Below are 20,402 nucleotides of genomic sequence, written 5' to 3'. Positions count from 1 at the left end.
AGCAAATTGGGTGAAGAGATCAAAGGACGTTCTGTAGGTCTGTACAGAGAAGCTTCTCTGTACATGGGTAATCACAGGGATGTGAGTTCCATGGCTCATTTCCAGAGACGTGTGGCATGGAGGTGATGCGTTAAGGCCATTGTGACCTTCATCCAGTTACCACTGCAAGGAACTGCAGAGAAAGAGAAATCCAAACAAAACGAGAGAGAAGTTTCCAGAGAAGGAACATGATGTAGAGCCACAGAGAAGGCATGGCTCTTTGGTCAGAGTTCAAGGGTCGTAGTCTGGCTCTGGTTTTGTGATCTGGCACCAAGCTACCCCTTGGCATAACGGAGCCATCCACACAGCCTTGCCAAGGACATCGTGAGGACCAAAGGTGATGTACTCACCTCAAAAGTTGGTCTTTTTTCTCAGTTGAGCAAGCTCAGTGCTGACTGGTGATGGTTTGTCTAAGGCTCTGCTAAGCACCCAGTGGACAAGCTTCCACAGGGTCCTTACTGTCTTTGTCCTTCGACCTTTGTCCTTCGACCTGGTATCCTCCTTTTGGTTCTTTTTCCTGTAGTTGTTGGGTTCTTTGGACTTCATAGTATCCAACTATAGAGAAGGAGGAAGAGAACTTTGGACTGTCCTTCAGGTCTGATCCGGTACTGTGGCCCCTTCCACATTCTGTGAATTTTAACTGTGTATTTCAGCTGTTTCATTGGGGGTAATTACTGGATTACTGAAGGCAAAATTAACCACTTTTTTTGTGTGTGTCAATTTCCCAGATTTTAGAGAGGAACAAAACCAAAGCTTTAAAGCCATATTGCCTCTTAAAAACACAAAGTAGGAAGTGGTGCTGTGGCTCAAGTGGTAGAGCACTAACCTTGAGCTGAAGAACTGAGGGACAGCACCCAGGCCCAGAGTTCAAGACCCACGACCGACAAAAAGCAAACAAACAAAAAAACAAACAAAGTAGCCAGGTGCTCATAGCTTATACCTGTAATCCTAGCTACTCAAGAGGCAGGGATCTAGAGGATCATAGTTTGAAGCTAGTCCAAGCGGAACATTCCAAGAAACTCCATTTCTAGTTAACCAACAAAATGCTAAGCTGTAGTTGTGACTCAAGCAGTTGAGACTATACGCAGCATGTACAACCTCCACACACACAAAGTGATAAAACAAATAAAAAACTATCAAAGGCCATTGTGATGTTCACCTGTTTCATAATTAGGATTTTGTTCAGATATTGTACTACAGAATACAGATGTTTTCCTCCCGTGATCAAAAAGGAAATACCATCTACCTATCTATCTGTCTGTCTGTCTGCCTGTCTATCTATATCTAGTTTCCAGTTACTTCATAGGAATGACTACCAAAAAGTACCCCATTAAGTATTACTTTAGCCTTAAGTAGTAGTGAGCACAGTTTCCAAAAGGAATGTGGGTAAATGGGTTTGTCTCAGAATGAGAAGGAATGAGAAGCGCTTAGCAGGGTTAGGCTACTGTGTAAGAGGGTCTGTTAACCTATGACTTGTCTTATTTTTTTCAGTTTTTCCCCTACATCCTATTATTATTTGCAATCCTCCTTTACCTGCCTGCACTGTTCTGGCGCTTCACAGCTGCTCCTCACCTTTGCTCAGACTTGAAGTTTATCATGGAAGAACTTGACAAAGTTTACAACCGTGCAATTAAGGCCGCCAAGAGTGCACGTGACCTGGACCTGAGAGATGGTGCCTGCCCCGCTCCTGGTGTTAAGGAGACTCTAGGGCAAAGGTAACAGCCCCCAGGAAGTTTTATAATACAGGTTCTCTGGCATTTCTCTTGTTCATCTAGGCCTTATGCTATTTCCAGGCAGTGGGAGAAAGGGGTGTCTTCCAACTAGTGACAGTTTGTGAGAGCCAGAGACGTGCACTGTCCCCCAGATCTTACCCCATGCATGTGTGCCTAGCACCTGTTCCTCTGTTAGGATGCTTTTCTTTGCTACATGAAATTTCTGTCTCTTCCTTTGCAGTATGGACCTCAGAGGGGTAACAGGTCAGGGTATTATGTAAAGATAAATTGCTTTAATGGGAAAGCAGGGTTTTGGAACCATCAAGCTTAGAGAAAGGTTGAGAAAGGAAGACAGTGCCTTGCCTTTTCACATTCTTCTTCTGGCTCATGTTATTGCCAGTAGTATTGATAGTGTGGGTATCTACCTTGTCTGTGTAGGTGCGAGCATGCATTTGTGTATATGTGAATGCCAGTGTTGGGACTTGGACTCAGGGCCTGAGTGGCACTCTTAGCTCTTCTACTCAAGGCTGGAACTCTACCACTTGAGCAACTCCTTTATTTCTGGCTTTTTGATGGTTAATTGGAGATAAGAGTTTCATGGACTTTCCTGCTTAGGCTGGCTTCAAAATGAGCATAATATCCCATTTAACTCTTGAGAATGTCCTTAATGCAACTTATTAGCTAACTTACTATGTGTTTGTTCCTCTTTTTTTTTTTTTTTTGGTGCTGGTCCTAGGGCTTGAACTCAGGGCCTGGGCACTGCCCCTGAGCTTTCATGATCAAGGCTAGTGCTCTATCACTTGAGGCACAGCTCCACTTCCAGCTTTTTAGTAGTTAGAGATAAGAGGCTCACAGATGTTCCTGCTCATGCTGGTTTTGAACCATGATCTTCAGATCTTAGCCTCCTGAGTAGCTAGGATGACAGGCATGAGCCACTAGCATCCAGCATCCTTCTTTTTTTCCCAGATTAAAAATACTGTCTCATAGCTGTAAAGGGGATTGTGGGACCAGCACCATGCCAGCCTGGTCTCCATAGCCTTACACATGTTCACTGCATGTCTCCAGCTGTTCTGTACAATCATATGTATATATTCTACTTGGGTGAAAATTTCCTTACCTTATTCTGCACACTTTAGTAGAAAATGGTAGTTTTTTTTTTTAAAGCAACATTTCCTATTCAGAAACTGGTAAATTTATTTAATATTTTGCATGAGGTTGCTAGGCATTGTTCTAAGAATTTTTAAAGACTCATTTAATTAGATGCTCTTTAAAATATTGAGAAAAAGTGTTTTATTATTGTTCTGTTCTCTCTCTCTTTTTAAAATCTCATTTTATTCCCCAATACTCTGATGAAGTTATAAGTATAGTGGACGTTTGAAACTTTTTTGTGTGTGCTGATCCCACAGTTTGAACTCAGGCCACAGGGTGCTGTCCCTGAGTTTTTTGCTCAGCGTTAGTGCTTTACCACTTGAGGCACAGCTTCACTCTTTGCTGGTTAATTCGAGATCAGAGTTTCCTAGACTTTCTGGCCCAGGCTGGCTTTGCATTGCAATCCTCAGATCTCAGTCTTCTGAATAGCTAGGATTCCAGTTCTGAGCCACCAGTTCCTGGCAAGTGTTTGAAACTTTTTAGTCTGACATTATTTTTTTTTTTTTTTTTTTTTGTCGGTTGTGGGACTTGAACTCTGGGCCTGGGCGCTGTCCCTCAGCTCTTCAGCTCAAGGCGAGCGCTCTACCACTTGAGCTACAGCGCCACTTCCGGTTTTCTGGTCGTTTATTGGAGATAGGAGTCTCACAGTCTCTCCTGCCCGGGCTGGCTTTGAACCGTGATCCTCAGATCTCAGCCTCCTGAGTAGCTAGGATTACAGGCGTGAGCCACCAGCGCCCGGCATAGTCTGACATTATTATATCCGCATGCCTTTAATATTGATTATCACAGGAAGGGTCTAAATTATTTTTGTTTCTTTTTAGTTTGTGGGAAATATCCGAAAGTCACTTCAAGTACCCAATTGTAGAACAATACTTGAAGACAAAGAAAAACTCTAATAATTTAATCTTCAAGTACATCAGCTGCCGGCTAGTGACACTCATAATCATATTGTCAGCAAGTGTCTACCTGAGCTATTACTTCAGCCTGTCCTCGCTCTCAGATGAGTTTGTATGCAGCATCAAGTCAGGAATCCTGAGAAATGACACCGCCATCCCTGATCAGTTCCAGTGTAAACTTATTGCAGTCGGCATCTTCCAGCTGCTCAGCTTCATTAACCTCATGGTGTATGTTCTGTTGGCTCCTGTGGTAATCTACACTCTGTTCGTTCCCTTTCGGCAGAAGACAGATATTCTCAAAGTATATGAGATCCTGCCCACATTTGATGTCCTGCATTTCAAATCTGAAGGGTACAATGACTTGAGCCTCTACAATCTCTTCTTGGAGGAAAATATCAGTGAACTCAAATCATACAAGTGCCTGAAGGTACTGGAGAATATTAAAAGCAATGGTCAAGGGATTGATCCAATGCTACTTCTTACCAATCTTGGTATGATCAAGATGGATATTGTGGATGGCAAAATGCCCAAGTCAGCAGAAACCAAGGAAGAGGAGCGGCAGAGCCAAATTGCTGAGCTCACAGGTAGGGTCAGCTCTCCAAACCCAGCCACAGAGTTCCTAGAGCATCTTTGCTGCATTTCCTTATCGGTATTGACCATTATTATCATTTGAACCATTAGCCCGTCATTGTTCTGTCCTAGGGGAAACCCAAGACTGAGGGGAGGGGAGGAATGAATTGATGCTACCCTAGTGCTTCCAAGGAGGAAGAACGTTGTGCTTTTTCTGATGGTGTGTCTCTTGTTTCTCAGTCTCTCTGCCTAATCCTCGCCATCTTGCTCCAGCACTCTTCCTGGTTGTGTTTCTGGCTTATATTTGTCTTGTCATATGGCTTTTGCCTCTGTAATCTCTGGTTCCCTTGTTGTCTCTGACCTTCTCTTTAAAGGGACTGAGAATTTATCAATTTAATTACTGCTTTGATTTCACTGTGCTTTGAAAAGTTAGGATACAAAGCAAAACATAGTGAAGCCAAGTATTAAAGTGTGAGAAAAAAGTTGTTGCTGGATGCTGGTGGCTCACACCTGTAATCCTAGCTGCTCAGGAGGCTAAGATCTGAGGATCATGGTCCAAAGCCAGCCCAGGCAGGAAAGCAAATTGTTTTGTGTTCTAGTATTGAGGCTTAAACTGCAGGCTTCTCAATATTGCTTGGCTTTTTTGCTCAAGGCTGACACTCTACCACCTGAGCCATACCTCCACATCTGGCTTTTTGTCTTGAGATTTGACTGGTTGGGCTGGCTTTGAAACTTGATTCCCAGATCTCAGCCTCTTAACATAGCTAGGATTATAAGCATGAGCCTCTGGAGCCTGGCAAGAATGTTTTTCACAGAGAGAAGTTGATTAGTACCAGTATTTTCTACTACATATATGTCATGTGTTTTCAATTTTGACAGATTTGAACCTGCACAATGAAACTAAAGCAAATAATGAAGAGAAGAATGCTCGCCAGAGACTTCTGAATTCTTCCTGCTAAAGTTTTGTTTTGATGAGGAAATCTCTTCAAATCTCTTGGCTAAGGCATCCCTGTTGGGGTCACAGCTGGTGCAGAAAGTGGCATTTGGTAGAGATAGTCTCTCATGAACACAATGGTCAACAAATGTTATAAAAGAAGCAACAGACAATATACAAGAAGAAGCATTAAACTAGCAAGCCATATGTATGTGTGTCCTCATCAATGAGCCGTGGAAGAACTAGGAAGAATGGCAAAGGGCCTTTTAGAGCTTTGAAGAGACAACTTTCTCTGCCAACAGTACAAGACATAGAGCTACTTGAAATAAGCAAAAGATTTGTTTTGCTTTATGAAATAATTATAAACATATCAAAACTAGACACCAGTGCCTCATGTTCTGTAATCCTAGCTATTCAAGAGGCTGAGGTCTGAGAATCATGGTTCGAAGACTGCCCAGGAAGGAAAGTCCATGAGACTCTTATTTCCAATTACCTAGCAAAATGCTGGACGTGGAGCTGTGATAAAGCTAATGGACAGCCTGTACGCCCTAAGTTCACTTCCCAGTATTGGCACATATACAAATAATAATGATAGTAATAAACATATCAGAATATAATTTAATAGTAAATTCATGTGTACCCTTACTCAACATTGGACAAGAAAAGAATTCTCTGGCTAACTGCAGGCCCAGAGGTCAACTTGTGCTTGTCAGGGCCCTGTGTTGGCAGCAGCCTGGTGCTCTGGCCCTGCCACACCTGAATTTCCTTTACCATTACTTGCCAGATGCTGCTAATTATACCTTGTATCTGCTGATGGTTGCCCTCTTCTCTGCAGGGCAGCAGCCCAGCACTGCTCTGAGTGAAATCACAGTTAATGAGACAGAGTTGAAAGGATGTTCAGTTCATACCATTCTCAGTTCAAGAAAGAAACCCCAAACATTGCCAAGTGGAGAAATCTGAATTTATAGATGATAACCCAGTCACTTCCAAAGAGATCGACACGGTGTTACGAAAGCATTTGAAACAGGATTTTACTTAAACACATGAACAACACAGGAATATTTACAGAAGCCTAATATGACCAGGCACATCAATGACATTTGTTGTCTGGTTGGAGCCAAGAAAAGCTTAACAGTTGATTTGGTTTCTATTTAAGCATAGTCTTTAAAAATGCATTCTAAGCCATGTGCTGATGGTTCATGCTTATAATCCTAGCTATTGAAGAGTCTGAGATCTGAGGATTGTGGTTCAAAGCCAGCCTAGGCATGAGTCTGTGAGATTCCTATCTCCAATCACCAAAAAGCTGTAAGTGTAGTCATAGTTCAAGTGTTAGTGCACTAGCCTCCTTGAGCAAAAACACTCGAGTACAATGCCCAGGCTCTGAATTGAAGCCCCATGACCAGCACCCCAAAAAAATTTTTTTAATGTATACAATGTTAGGATTTAGGTGGTTGAGAAGAACTTGCTAGCATTGATGAAGAATTCGAGAGTAATATTACAAATGGATGTCCAAGTCTAGTATAAGCATTATTTCATAAACATTTAAGGCTGATTCAGAATATGTTAAAAACTCTATAGTCTGGTCATGGAAATCTATTAGATGTTCACATTTTATAAATAAAGACTGTATTGTCTATGTACCTTGAATTTTATCTTTGGTCACTAAAGTGGCCTTCACAGTTTACTTGGTCTTTAGGAACCATTATTAACCTTCATGCAGCTGCTTTCTAGTGAAGAACAGTAGAGTGTAGAAACTTTTGTCTGCCCTTCAGGGTACACAGAATCACAGGTTTCATTTGTACTTCTGTGACAGTTCTGAGATGAAAACTAATGATATGAATGCAACCAGTTCTTTAAATTATTCACTTATTACCTGACATATATTACAAATAAATTGTAGTGTGTTAGAAATGATGTTAGCCCAGATAACTGACTTTGTTATACTTCATGTCACTTACTGAACCATTCTGTCCTAATTCTCTACTGTGGCTTTTTTTTTCTTTGAAATATTTTTCTAGAATGTGGTTTTAAAAAATACCATCTTCCCTGTAAACTCCACCTAATTTTTCATTTTTATTTTACTTTTTTGTCAATCATGGGGCTTGAATCTCAAGGCCTGGGTGGTATCCCTGAGCGCTTTCACTCAAGGCTAGCACTCTACCATTTTGAGCCACAGCTTTCTGGTGGTTAATTGGAGAATACAGTTTCACAGACTTTCCTGTCCTGGTTGGCTTTGAACTGTGATCCTCAGATCTTAGCCCCCTAAGTAACTAGGATTACAGGAATGAGCCACTGGTCCCCAGCTTCTAATTTGTTTTTTTGAAGTGGTAAAAATGAATGTTTTAGGAGAGCAGGAACTTCAAACCCTACCACTTATAATCCGAATGTGTATAGTTGGAGTCCTTGGTCTCTCTGCTTCATTTTCTCCTTCTGAGGATGAGAATTCACAGTAGGTACTGTTGTGCAGACAGGAATAGATAAACCCCACATCTGAGGGCTGTAGAGTCCAGTACGAGGCAGCCATGGGAGGCAGGCCTAGAGGGGAGAGTCCCACAGTGAAGGTCCTGCCATAATACCAGAGATGCTCCATTGTTCCTTTTCCTGCCATAACACCTCCTTTCTTCCTTTTTCCCCCATCTTTTTTTGTTGTTGTTGTTGGTCATGGGGCTTGAACGCTGGGCTTGGGCGCTGTCCCTGTGCTCTTCAGCTCCAGGTGAGCACTCTACCACTTGAGCCACATTGGAGATAAGAGTCTCATGGTGTTTCTTGCCCAGGCTGGTTTTTAACCGTGATCCTCAGATCTCAGCCTCCTTAATAGCTAGGATTACAGGGGTGAGCCACCAGAGCTCAGCTTACTATACATTTTCTTAAAGGCAGATGGTCCTCTTAAAGTTATTTTACTATTATTATTAGCTTACATTAAGTTATACTCCTCTTAAAATTCTTTAGCTACAAATCTTCTGTTGAAGTTTGAGCACAACAGAGTAATTTTGCACCAGAAGGGCTCTGGCGCCATCTCTGTGCCTTTTCCCATGAGGGAAGGGAGAACAACCCTGTGGCCATGTGGCCCATGGAGAGGGTTCCAGAAGGCTAGTGTGGGGCCTGGCAGTATTTTGGCCTAGAAAGTGAAATCTTCCATTCGCTACCTAACCTGGAGGACTATCTTTAGGCTCCAGTTTCTGATGGCAAATCAAACTGCTTTTATAAAGCACGCACAGCTTTTCACAGGGCGCACAGGTCTGAAGCGAGCTGGTTCACTTGGTGCGGGGCTGCTGTACCTGCAGTGAGCCACAGGATGCAGAGCTCACCTGCTGCAGACAGAGCTCACCTGTGGCGCCTGGGACCAGCACAGGTCAGTCTGAGATTGGTGTGCCAGAACACCTGGGATCTTACCAGGCAGAGGTCATTCCTGTGGAGGTGAAGACTGTAGGCAGCATTTTTAAAGCTACAGGCACTCTGCTCAGGTGGACACATTTTAGAAGAAATGGTATGCATTCAGAGTGGTCTGACTGTAGGCAGTACATACCACTTTAAATATTCTCCAGAGGTCTTTGTCATCTAAGATAAGTGGTTCATGGCTGAAAATCAAGCTCCACTCAGAGGAGCTGCCTCTTGTCCTTGAAAATGTAATTCTACAACCTTAGAGCAGCGGTATGTTTGTTTATGTAACATGTTTGCACACTTTCGAGTGTTGAGTTGATGTCATTTTTCTAGAGTCAGACTGAGCGGAATCAGTAAGGAGGGAGTGGCAGCAGTGTGTGTGATAGCCAGGCCACCAGCCCTGGCTGCTGTTCCCTTCCAGATCACAGGCTTACACATTAGTACCATCTTCCAGTTCAGGCCTAAGGGGCAAGAGACACTGGTAGCTCAAGCCTTCCTATTATTCTATCTACTCAGGAGGCTGAAACATGAGGAATCTAGTTCAAAGCGGGCACGGGGGGGGGGGGGGGGTGGTCATCCTGTTTTGTACTTGTACTGTGAACAAGCTAGGAACTTTCCCGTTCAGTGGGTCTGGTTTGCATGTTGGTTACATATCAATTTCCTCTTTACACAAGTGTGAGCTGAGGTGGGGGGTCATTGGGCCCCTATCACTATTCCTACGGGAATTAGTTCACCTGTAAGAATCAGATGGAAGGTATTGGTTTGCATTCAGTTTATTCTGCGCATGACAGTCCAGAGTAAATAGGTCTGTGGGAGCGAGTGTTTTTATTTACTGCTGGCTTGCCACCATTCTATAAATACTTGTTGAACAAAAACATGACCCCTTAGGACAAAGTGTGTTGACAACTCTTAATCTGATCCTCTGTAGGGGAGGGGAGGCAGGGGAACATTGAGCCTTTTGGTTGAGAAGGAAATCTTTCTGCAAATGAATAGCTTTCCATTGTAAATAATGATAATTCTCAGTGTTTTAGTGTGGAATGAGTCATGACCACTTTCCAAGTTCAATACAAGTTCAATGTTGTCTTGCAGTGACTGCAGAAATTGAAGTTTTAAAGGTCTTGATCTCAGTAATTGTCCAGAATAAGCCTCTTAAAAGGAGATGGGAATTGAAATGTGCAATTACCACTAACTGAGGTTTTTATCTGAGCCTTAGGGATGAAATGGCTCCTTTTAGGCAATCACTGGCACTTCAGCCCTATTTTTCACAAGTATGGAGAAACCTCTCAAAGATGTATAAAGATGTTATTGTGTTATTCATGCAATATAATAGATAATAATTTGTGATTAGTCTTTCTGCCTGCTTTAAATTAAATGTATTGTATATTTGGTTCCCCTTTGACTGTTAAAAAAAAAGTACTGTCACTTAAGCATGCAGTTTGTGATCAGTAGTTGTTCTAGTTCCTGAAAGTTACAAGTATCTTGAAGTGCTTCTTTCCCTGCCCTACAGAAGAAAAACTTCCTTGTAGGATTTTCAGTGTTACAAGTGATCTCTACAAAAAGGAAAAGGAAAATAAATACCACAACACAAAAAAATGAAACCATCAGCTCTTCTTTGACAAGTTGGCTTCTTGAAAAGTATCATAATTGCAACTTAATGGTCTTTAGTAAAGTGGTACTCTATAAGTTAAATTCTTTTTCATGACTGAAACCTTTTAAAGAAAAGTCCACATGTTCTTTTTGCTGTATCATTTGTTATGAATGCTGACAGCAGATGGAGAACAACAAAAATTAACATTTTTGATTTTATTCCATAAAGTCGTGAAGATGAGATCAAATGATAGTGTTAGAAAATGATCCTTTTAAAAAAAAGTTTTGAAATCTCTGCATATTGGTGTGTATTACTACTAAACTGCATTCATGAATCCCTGTAGTTCACTTGGCCAGACTGTATTGTGGTCATTCTGGCTCATATAAAGGGTGAGGGGAGGCTCAAAGTCAACGCTATTAATGTCTGTTTACAAAAGGTGAAACATTGTATTCTGCACTGTGTTGTCCACCTAATAAAAGTTACATAAAACAGAGTAGCCTAATATTTCTTCTCTGAAAGAGAGTTATTTCATGGGAAGTACAACCAGAGATGAATCCTGAAATGTCCTGAGGCTCCCCTGTGGTAGATACATAGAATTTAGTAGGTTCTATGGAACTTGCTAAAAAAACCTAGCAGGCAATATGTAAAGTAAAATCAGTGACAAACTGATTTCTGGGAGGAAGGATGGGGGGCTGTGTTCTGCCTATTCTCCCAAGGGGAAAATGAAAGCGCCACCCCCCCCAAAAAAAAACAACAACATGGAGACACAGTCATGCTCAGAGAATGGAGTTTTTAATGTCAGCTAGGGCTGGGATAGAGAGTAGCAGCCTGTCCCGAAGAAGGAGGTATCTTTCATGGTCCAGGGGCTAGAGGCAGGAGGATTCCTCTCAGAGCAGGGGAGTGCTCTGCTGGACAGCAGAGGTAGCCCACAGCCAAGGCAAGGCAGCTGTGGTCAGACCTGGGTGGACAACATTCTACTGATGTAGCTGGAGACTAGAGCTACCTGTCGTTTTGAGAATAGGATGGGGGCTAACAATTATGCCTGGCCTGCTCACCTGATTTCAGGGAAAGGTCAGAGGACCTAAGATGGAGATAGTCAAACCAAACTGGGGGAGGACACACTAACATTCTCCCTTTGTTGTTTGATAGGTGCCGGTACCAGTTCAGGAGCAGCATGGGTGGTTATTGTTTCTTCTGGTGCTACTTCCCGCTGAGAAGGGGTGAAGTAGTCAATAGGAGTCCTTAAATTGTTGCTTGACTGGGTACCGTCTGGGAAGCATTTGGTTGACAGTTTGATTGGTAAAAGTCCTCAGCCTTTCCATGAGAATCTTTTTTAGGTATCAAAACTGCAAGGCACAAAATTAAAAAGGCAAAAAATTGCTGCTAGTGGACCCAAGAGAGGCATAAGCCAGGGAGCGATTGATCCCCAGAAGGATCTATCAAAGACCTGACATTCCTTCTCAGTCTTGGAGACAGCATGGTACCTAACTCGCCATTCCAGCTTTATCTTAGGATCACAGGAGCCTGAGGAGGAGGTGGCAGAAATATTTAAAGGTACCATAACCAACAGGCATCATGGTCTTTTCTGGCCACTTCCTGCTGGCATGGGGGTGGGTGTTGAGTCAATGGGGCTGAGGGTCTTTAGGATCCAGGTCTGCACTAGGCAAGGCAGGGCAGTGTAAGTGAAGCCTCCAGTGGCCTGTAGTAACAGGATGGCCTTGACTTGCTCCCAGTAGTGTCTTGAGTGAGGGCTTTGAAAAGGTGAGATTGGGCAAAAGACTGACAAGGTGGCAGGACCAGTTCATATGAATGACACAGGAAAGCACACCTTGGGCACAAGCCAGGAAGGTTTTGTTTGGAGCACAAATCCAGTTGTGGCCTATATTATAGGGAAAGAGGAATTCCTATGTAACTGTACTAGGTTTTAGCAGCTGGGTAGGGGAGAGCATAGTGGACTGATTGAGAATAACCTTAGTCAGCGACTAGGGCTGGATTGGAGTGGTTAAGAGGCCAACAGGAGGCCTTGGTTGATGTCTTGAGTTATGTATGGGAGACCCAGGAAGCTGCCAAGGCTAACTGTCCTGATTCTAAGACTTACTATAAATGCAAATAGCATGTAACAAAGGCAAGAATGTAAGTTCCTGTCCAGTTAGAAGGTAGATAAGTATAGACAAGCTTTTTAACTATTTCTCTTGATCTCCCAGCTCTGGTTAATCTTAAAAGGGTGAGCACAGAGTGGCTCTATTTAGGATGTGACACAATCCCCTCTTACTTCTCTCCATAATTTCTTGTCAGAACTGGCTTTGTCCTGGGGGTCTGCTTGTTGCTGGGATGGCTTGTCCCAGTTGGCATCTCCTGTCAGTCATGGCGTTTGAACTCGAGGCCTGGGCATTGTCTCTGAGTATTTCTGCTTGATCAAGGCTAGTACTCCACCACTTTGAGCCACAATACCACCTTCAGCGTTTGGCTGGTTAGAGACAAGAGTCTCTTGAACCAGGTTCCAGTCTGGATCTTTGCTGGTTAATTGGGAGATGGCGTGTTAGCTCAATTATATTACTTAGACTTTGCCAGAGAACCACGCAGACATCCAGGTACAGAGAACAAAGAAAGGTTTTTTGCCAGGAGAGGGGGCCAGCAAGACTCCTTCTCACAAGGGAGGAATGAGAAGAAGCACCGGCTATTGTCTGGAGTGACCTATATAACCTAGGGGAGTTAGGAGGGGCTAGAAGGGGCTAGGAGGAGGTGGAGACCCTGGTGTGGACGTGTGGGCCAGGGGCTTTGTCATGGTGGACTAGGATTTATGGCTGTTATCCAAATAGTAGATAAGGGTCCTGCAATTGTCCAGACCTAAAGGTTTCTCTAAGGGACACTTGTTGCCTATATAAGGTGGTAGCTGCCCCAGAGAAGTGCCATCCCAAGGTAAAGGGGGTTGGAAGCTGATTATTGCCTTTACTACATGGTGTTGCCTGGTATTGCCTGGTGTTGCCTAGGAAGGGGGCATGCTAAGCTATGGAGAAGAGAAGGAGTAGACTAAGCTATAGGTAGGGACTCATTTCGCTAACATGGAGTCTGAGGGATTTTTCTGCCTGGGGTGGCTTTGAACTGCAATCCTCAGATCAAAGGAGTCTTTGTCACAAAGGCCCTTTTTATTTCCAATTAAAGCAAGGAGACCAATAGAAATAATAAGTAGAGCTTCCTGTAACTTGTTAAGAATTGACCAATAAATACTTGTCAGAGTTATTTTTCCGTGAGTGTGGCTAAATATTGCAGAGGGTAAAACCTGAGATAACAATTCTATGGATGTGATGGAAGTTTTAAAATAGCAACTGCTTAACTGAATATAGTACTACTGAAGATTGAAATAAACCATTGTCAGCTCTATCCCAAGGTGGTTTACATACTTAAAAAACACATTAAGGGGCTGGGAATGTGGCTTAATGGTAGAGTGCTTGCCCAGCATGCATGAAGCCCTGGGTTCGATTCCTCAGTACCACATAAACAGAAAAGGCCAGAAGTGGTGCTGTGCAAGTGGTAGAATGCTAGCCTTGAACAAAAGGAGCTCAGGGACAGTGCCAGGCCCTTTCAAGCCCCAGGACTGGCAAAAAAAACCAAAAAACAAAAAACGGTAAAAACTTGACAATAGTGTAGATGGACATAAAGAATGTATTAATCTTGACCTTATTTAAATCATAGTAAACTTCATTACATACCAGCTTTACTCCTAAGCTCTATCTTTAAGACATACTTACACCATCTGCTACATACTCACACCTTCTGGGGTTTGTTTTCCTCCCTTTTGAAACATTTTAAGACAATTCTTACTTTCCAAATTGTTTTTATCCGGAGGAAACCATTGTTTCCTCAATTCCTTTCCCAAGTCTTTCTTTACTAGCTTTTCATTTACATTTCCTTCCTGTTTTTTTCTTAATGTGTGTTTTGGATTAACTCAGACACATTTATTTGCACCCAAATATAATGACCTTCTTTTGCAGTTTGAGTTTAAAACTGCCCTCTTTTTTTCCTTTGGCTGGTGGAGTTAGGTTGTCTCAGAACTGCCACAGGGCAAGTAACTAATGCCACCCACAGCTAGGCTGCTAGACTTTGGCAACCCACAGCTAGGCGGCTAGACTTTGGGTCACATTACAGCTTCTATTGATAAACGTTTCTCTTTTTGGCAAGCAGCACAGTTGATAATTAACTTCCTTAATACAAGATCCACATTAGTTACAAATGTTAAAAAGCAAATAATTTTTACACCATGATGACAGTTTTTATGTATTACAATGAGATTACTTTGAACATGTTCACACACACATACTTGTGCACAAAAGTTTTAGCATGCTCAGGTTTTTTTTTTGGGGGGGGTGGAGGTTGAAGGAAAAAAAAAAGAAAATTGGCTGTGTAAGTTCTCTGGAATTCTAGTGTTAAATGACATTATTTTGCCCAATATGATAGAACTGTGTGGTCAGTTAGAAAAACAAAAACAGCAAATACTTTTGCCAACAAACGAGCTTTTTCATAGATCACCAGGAGCTAGCTAGCCAGAACAGAATTTGTTTAAACATCTTTGTTAGCAAGACACATAAACATACAAATTGACATTTGATTAATTGACTGAAGACTTTGCCTTAATACTGTTGGGAAACTGAGCCATGAGATAGTAAAGAAAGCAGAAAAATAATCTGAACAAATGAGATCAACATTCATGGAAGCTGAAGAAGGATGCCATGATGACCTGAGTAGTCAGGAGACATGAGGCATGGCACATAATGGCACCCGAGCTGCTTGCAGCCTAAACAGAGTCATAGTCAGGGGGCAGGATTAGAGGGAGCTTGAGTTCAAAGTGTGTCTTGAGTACACTATTGTCCACATCCCCACCCCTGCCTGTAGAAATTAAGGTACACCTATTACCTGGGTGCGTGGGACTCCACCTCCAAGAGTTTTTGGAAATTTCCTATCATCTACTACATTACCAAGACGGCACCTATAAAACCCAATCCTCTATTTAATCCGTCACATGAGCAATGCTAGAAACAAAAAAATCATATATCAAAAATCACATATCAAAAAAATGCAAGACAAAATTTAAGATTTAGCCAACAACAAGCAGAATTTAACAATCTCCATGCTTAAGCAAACATTGATAACAAGAATGGAAAACCTTTCAAACAATTTAGGTAATGAGACATCTTCCCATATAAAGTGACCTTTGAACCTAAAGGAGTGAAGATGAGCAAGTTGCTGTTAGAGTAGAGGCTGCACAAAAACCCACCCCATGGCCTTGGTCTCTTCCTAGGTGGGTGTTAATCTCCATGACCTGTAGAGAAAATGAGGGAAGGGTGGGTTCTCCAGGGAGCCTAAAGCAACCTCCTAGAGGAGTTTTGCCTTAAGGGAGAGACAACGAATCCAGATCCTGGAATAGACTCAGGAAAGAAAAGTACTGGTTTATTTTAGGGATGGTATCTGTGAAACTGCTCCCATTATGGGATTCTTTTGGGGGGTGGGGGTAGGGAAAGGAGAAAGAAGTTACAAGGCAACTTTGCTTTACCTTTGGAAGCTTGTACTTACCCCACCCTCTGTCAGCCACGCAGGCAGGCAGGCCCAGAAGAGTTTTGCTTTTAGAAGACAATTTTTACTTAGAGAATCTGAACTGGCTGCAGAGAGGAAGAATACAGTTACAAGAGTGAGGATAGAGAAAAGACTTAGACTAACCACTGGCCATTTTGTTGGAGAAATTTTGGCTGGAATGGAGGCAATTTAATGGCAAATGATTTTTAGTCTGAAGGACTGACAGAACTTGTAAGTAGGTCCCATAAAATGTTGGGGTCCAGTGTCCTATGAGGGCCACGTGGACTTATTGTCCAGTGAATATTGGAGCCAAGTTTGATTACATTAGCATATAAGCTTTGGGGGCTTAAGGTCAGGCAGGAGCTTTAAAGGCGCCAAATTCTGCAAAAGACAGTCTAGAGCAGAATCCTGAGGATTTAAAATGGGACTCCTCTCATGGTGAGAGCACAGAATTGACCCAAGAGCGTCCACGGGTGTCCCCAGGGGAACTCTGGCCAACTAACAAAGGGAACAGACAGCAAGATGGGTCATCACCCGCAATTGCTGGGTCCAGAACACAAGCAACAAGAGGGGTCATCACCATGCAGTTGTTGGTTCTCCGGCCTAAACTGACTGGCTAGTGGCCTAGGCCTCCAAGAAAGGGCTCGGTGGGACTCAATGCCAAGGTTTTCCCACTGTTGGAAAATGAATCTCCATGAAGAAAACCCGAGCCCTGACGCTGGTCACTCATCACTGAAAAGAGGTGGATCAACCAGTGTTGAATGCAGGAAAGGCACTGGGTCAGGAGGAATTCACCTGGGCAGTTGTCTGGGTGTGGGCCTGAGCTGGCTACCAGGTCCCAGGGACAGCTCAGATTCCCCTAGGGGAAAAGCAAAACTCACCGGGGGAGCCTAGTTTCCAATCATGGCACCAATGAAAGCACCAACCCAGAGAACCATGCAGACACACAGTCACGTACAGAGAAAGGGGAGTTATTGTCAGCAGAGGACTGACAGGCTAGCTCTCTCTCAGGATAGAGTGTAGCAGCCTGTCCCTAAGAAGGAGGTATCTTTTATGGTCCAGGAGTATAAGGGTGGGGGGCAGGGCACCAAAGAATCCACCACAGAGAGCAAAGTCTGGAGCAGGTGGAGGGGGGTATGCAAAACGTAGTGGCCCAGCAGGTGCCAATCTAATTAGGCAGGAGGAAATAGGGCCCAAGTAAGTATGAAATATGTTTTAAGGTCTCCCTTTAGGGCATCTTTTTGTTTTTAGTAAAGGGTCAATTTTCTAGCTTAGTTTTCTCACACAGTCTGGGGCCTTGACAGTCTAGGAAACCCTTGCCCCCTACTGGAGGGTTCCACTTGGAGCTGGGGAATGCTCTGCCAGATAGCAGAGGTAGCCCAAATCCAGGGCAGGGCAGCAGTTGTGGTTAGACTTGGGTGGACAGCATTCCGCTGATGCAGCTGGAGACTGGAGATACTTGTCGTTTTGGGAATGGAATAGGAGCTAACAATTATGGCCAGGCCTGGCCAGCTCAACCAATTTCGGGGAAAGGGACTAGGACCTAAGATGGAAGCAGTCAAACCAAAATGGAGGAGGAGATGCTAAGAGAATACCTTTGTAAAATGTAAATTCATGCAATTTGCTATTGCGGTGAATAAACTAGAGCTGTGCAAGATCTGAGTGCAATGTGTACAGCAAACAGCAAATATTTCATAAATGCTAGCTTCAGTTATCACTGCCTCCTGCTCCTTTAGGGCTCATAGGAACTTGGGAGGTTGTATTCATTGTCTGTTGCCCCAGAACAAATTACTGACAGCATTCACTATCTTGCAGTTTCCTGGGTCTTCTGCTCAGTTTTACAGACTCCAGTCAAGATATGAACAGATTGTGTTCTCATTTTGGGGCTCAACTGGGAAAATGCTGCTTTCCCAGATTTTGAGTAGTTGGCAGAATCCATTTTTATTAACACAACATCAACTGAACCCAGGAACTTAATCTTACATCTGTAAAATCCCTCCATCTTTGTCATGTTCTTTTGGCTAGAAGCAAAACACAGATTCTTCCCTCACTCAAAGGGAGGACCGTGTAGGGGATGAATATCAGGGCAATTTGTAGGGTCCATCTTACGTTTTCCTTACCACACAGTTGTTTATGAGACTGCTTTTCTCCAGCACTCCCAAGGCCTCTGACCATTCCTGGTTGCTGAATTCTTCTCACAGTCCTATGTCTACTCCATCTTCCTCATTTCGGCCACTGGCCCTTATAGAATGCAAATATGAGGGTGTCAATCCTTCCTATCAACAACTTTCCTACATGCCTCCCCCACCAGCACGTTTCCATCCCTCAGGACTCTGGATTTTAGAGTGAAGAACAAACCTGTGGTCCTGACCTCTTACAGGGGCTTGAACTCTGGGCCTGGGCACTCTCCCTCAGCTCTTCAGCTCAAGGCTTGAGCTACAGTGCCACTTCTGGCTTTTTCTATTTATATGGTGCTAAGGAATCGAACCCAGGGCCTCATGCATGCAAAGCAAGCACTCTACCACTGAGCCACCTTCCCAGCTCTCATCTAATTTTCTTAAAAGCATTTCTGTCTTTCACACACCCTTTGCTGACCCCACTCTCTAACCTTATATTCAAAAGTCAGTATTAGCATCTCCTTCTGGAAGTTCTCAAGCCTTTACTTCTCCCCTGGCCTGGATAGAGATGTTCCGCTGTGATAATATTGTCTGTCTCTTGCACTAGCCTGGAAAGCCCATGAGGCACAAGCCTTTCTCTTTTCTGTACTCAGCACCTAGAGGGATGCCCTGACAGGGAGAGGTTGCTTTAGAATTAGTTTAAAGGATGCCTTGTGTGGAGAAGAATATCAGATTTCTAGTGAATTCTCCCCAGGCCAGTCACCCACAACACTCCAACATGACCAACCCCTTCTCCCATTTTAGGAATTGAGAACTTAATTGGGAGTCTTCCCAGAACACTTGTAGGTGTCTTTTCTTGGTGGTAGTTTCTCCTATTCCCTTCTATGCTAGGTGACACCTGAGCAGCCATATTTAACTCTTTTTATAAGGGTTCTGACACACACACACACACACACACACACACACACACACCTATTGGAATGCATTTGGGTGTACTTCTGATTTGAAATACTGATGCTGTCAGAGTAAGAATGGGGACACCATTCTTTACAACATATCCAGCCAGGAAAGAGGCTTAATCTATGCTGATCTCCACACCTTCTCCCATCCCCACCCAGGGATATGGGCAGGAGAGTAGGACTATGTTTGAATGGAGATTGCTGACCTGGACCCCAGCTCTCAGCCCCTCTATATGAAACTGAGTTATAGGAACCAAACTGTAGCACTGAAAATTTATCAATTCAATTCCTCCTTTGCCCCCCTCAAAATCAGTGTTCTGCCATACTACTTTGAAAATGTCGTTAAAAAAGGAGGAAACAAAGTCCCTTTGAGGGACAGTGGGTTTGAGGCAAGTCCCAGAGTGGAAAGGAAAAGAAAGGAGCAAGCCTGTGAATGGAGGAAAATAAAAACACATGTTCCAAGAGTCTTATTCAGTGTCTCAGTGTCTTTTCTCAGACAAGGAAGAGGAAATATGAGGAACTGAAGTGCTCTCAAAAGTCCCTTCCAAATTCACAGAAATGAAAAATGCATTACCTCCAGAAGCAAAGAGTGTCTGATATAGTCCCAAGCTCCCATGGAAACTTCAGGAATAGAGGAGGAAATGTTTTAACAGTAATTTCAGGGGAAAAGAGACAAAATTTTAACATTCATCTCATTTGTTCATTCTGAATATCAAAACTGCCTGTTAACAAAAAAAGTATTGTTAAGTAGAGGTTCTTCAGGCTCTTAGCATCTTGCTAAGTGGTATGATAAATAATATCACCCCTTAAGAGAAGGGAAGTTTCATTTCAGAAAAAAATTACCCACAAATATGGCTGATGCACAAGGAAGCAGACTAAAAGTAAGTTATAGATGGTTTGGACAGTCTGTTCAATAGGATATGATGCAGACAGCATTTTTAAATTTTTAGGCATAAAAAGTGAAGTGGGTAAATTAATGTTAATATTTATTTTAATTAACCTAATATATTCTTTCAACATGTAACAATACATAAAATGTTAGGATATTTTATATTTTTTATATTTTTATTATAATGGTGATGAACAGCAGGGTTACAGTTACATATGTAAGGTAAGGAGTACATTTCTTTTTAAACAGTTACCCCCTCCCTCATTTCTTCCCTCTTATCCCTCCCTGCTCCCTTCCCTCCCCACAACATTTCCAACATAGTGTCAAAGGAGTATCATTGTTGCATTACTTCATCCTGTGTCCTGCTGTTTCTGTGATTCCATTTACCTTCCATGGACCAGATAAATTTCTATACAGGACAAAGGGTACAGAACACTAACACAGAAGAAAAAATAGAAATAACTGCATGCATGGCATAAGAACCTTTTTTTCCCCAGTCCTTGGAGTTCATGTTGCTATGCTTCATTATATATGGTTTTATGCACTTATCAGTTGGGCTATTGAGATCCCCTGCTAAGAATATCATTGACATATCCTACT

General features: G+C 42.8%; 1 protein-coding gene across 1 annotated transcript in view; it reads left to right on the top strand.

The window, feature by feature from the left end:
- The window catches only part of Panx1 (pannexin 1), a 54,018-nt gene extending 44,792 nt beyond the window's left edge, over window positions 1-9,226 (top strand). The window contains exons 3-5 of the mRNA XM_069989504.1: window positions 1,531-1,754; window positions 3,722-4,380; window positions 5,246-9,226. Of these exons, the coding sequence (XP_069845605.1) occupies window positions 1,531-1,754; window positions 3,722-4,380; window positions 5,246-5,325 (963 nt within the window). The 3' untranslated portion in view covers window positions 5,326-9,226. The remainder of the gene's footprint in view (window positions 1-1,530; window positions 1,755-3,721; window positions 4,381-5,245) is intronic.
- Window positions 9,227-20,402: the final 11,176 nt, after the last annotated feature.

Source organism: Dipodomys merriami, unplaced genomic scaffold, assembly GCF_024711535.1.
Source record: "Dipodomys merriami isolate MVZ:Mamm:240054 unplaced genomic scaffold, mDipMer1.0.p SCAF_38, whole genome shotgun sequence".
In the NCBI taxonomy this organism is placed as follows: Eukaryota; Metazoa; Chordata; class Mammalia; order Rodentia; family Heteromyidae; genus Dipodomys; species Dipodomys merriami.
This window is presented reverse-complemented; position numbering and strand designations above follow the sequence as displayed.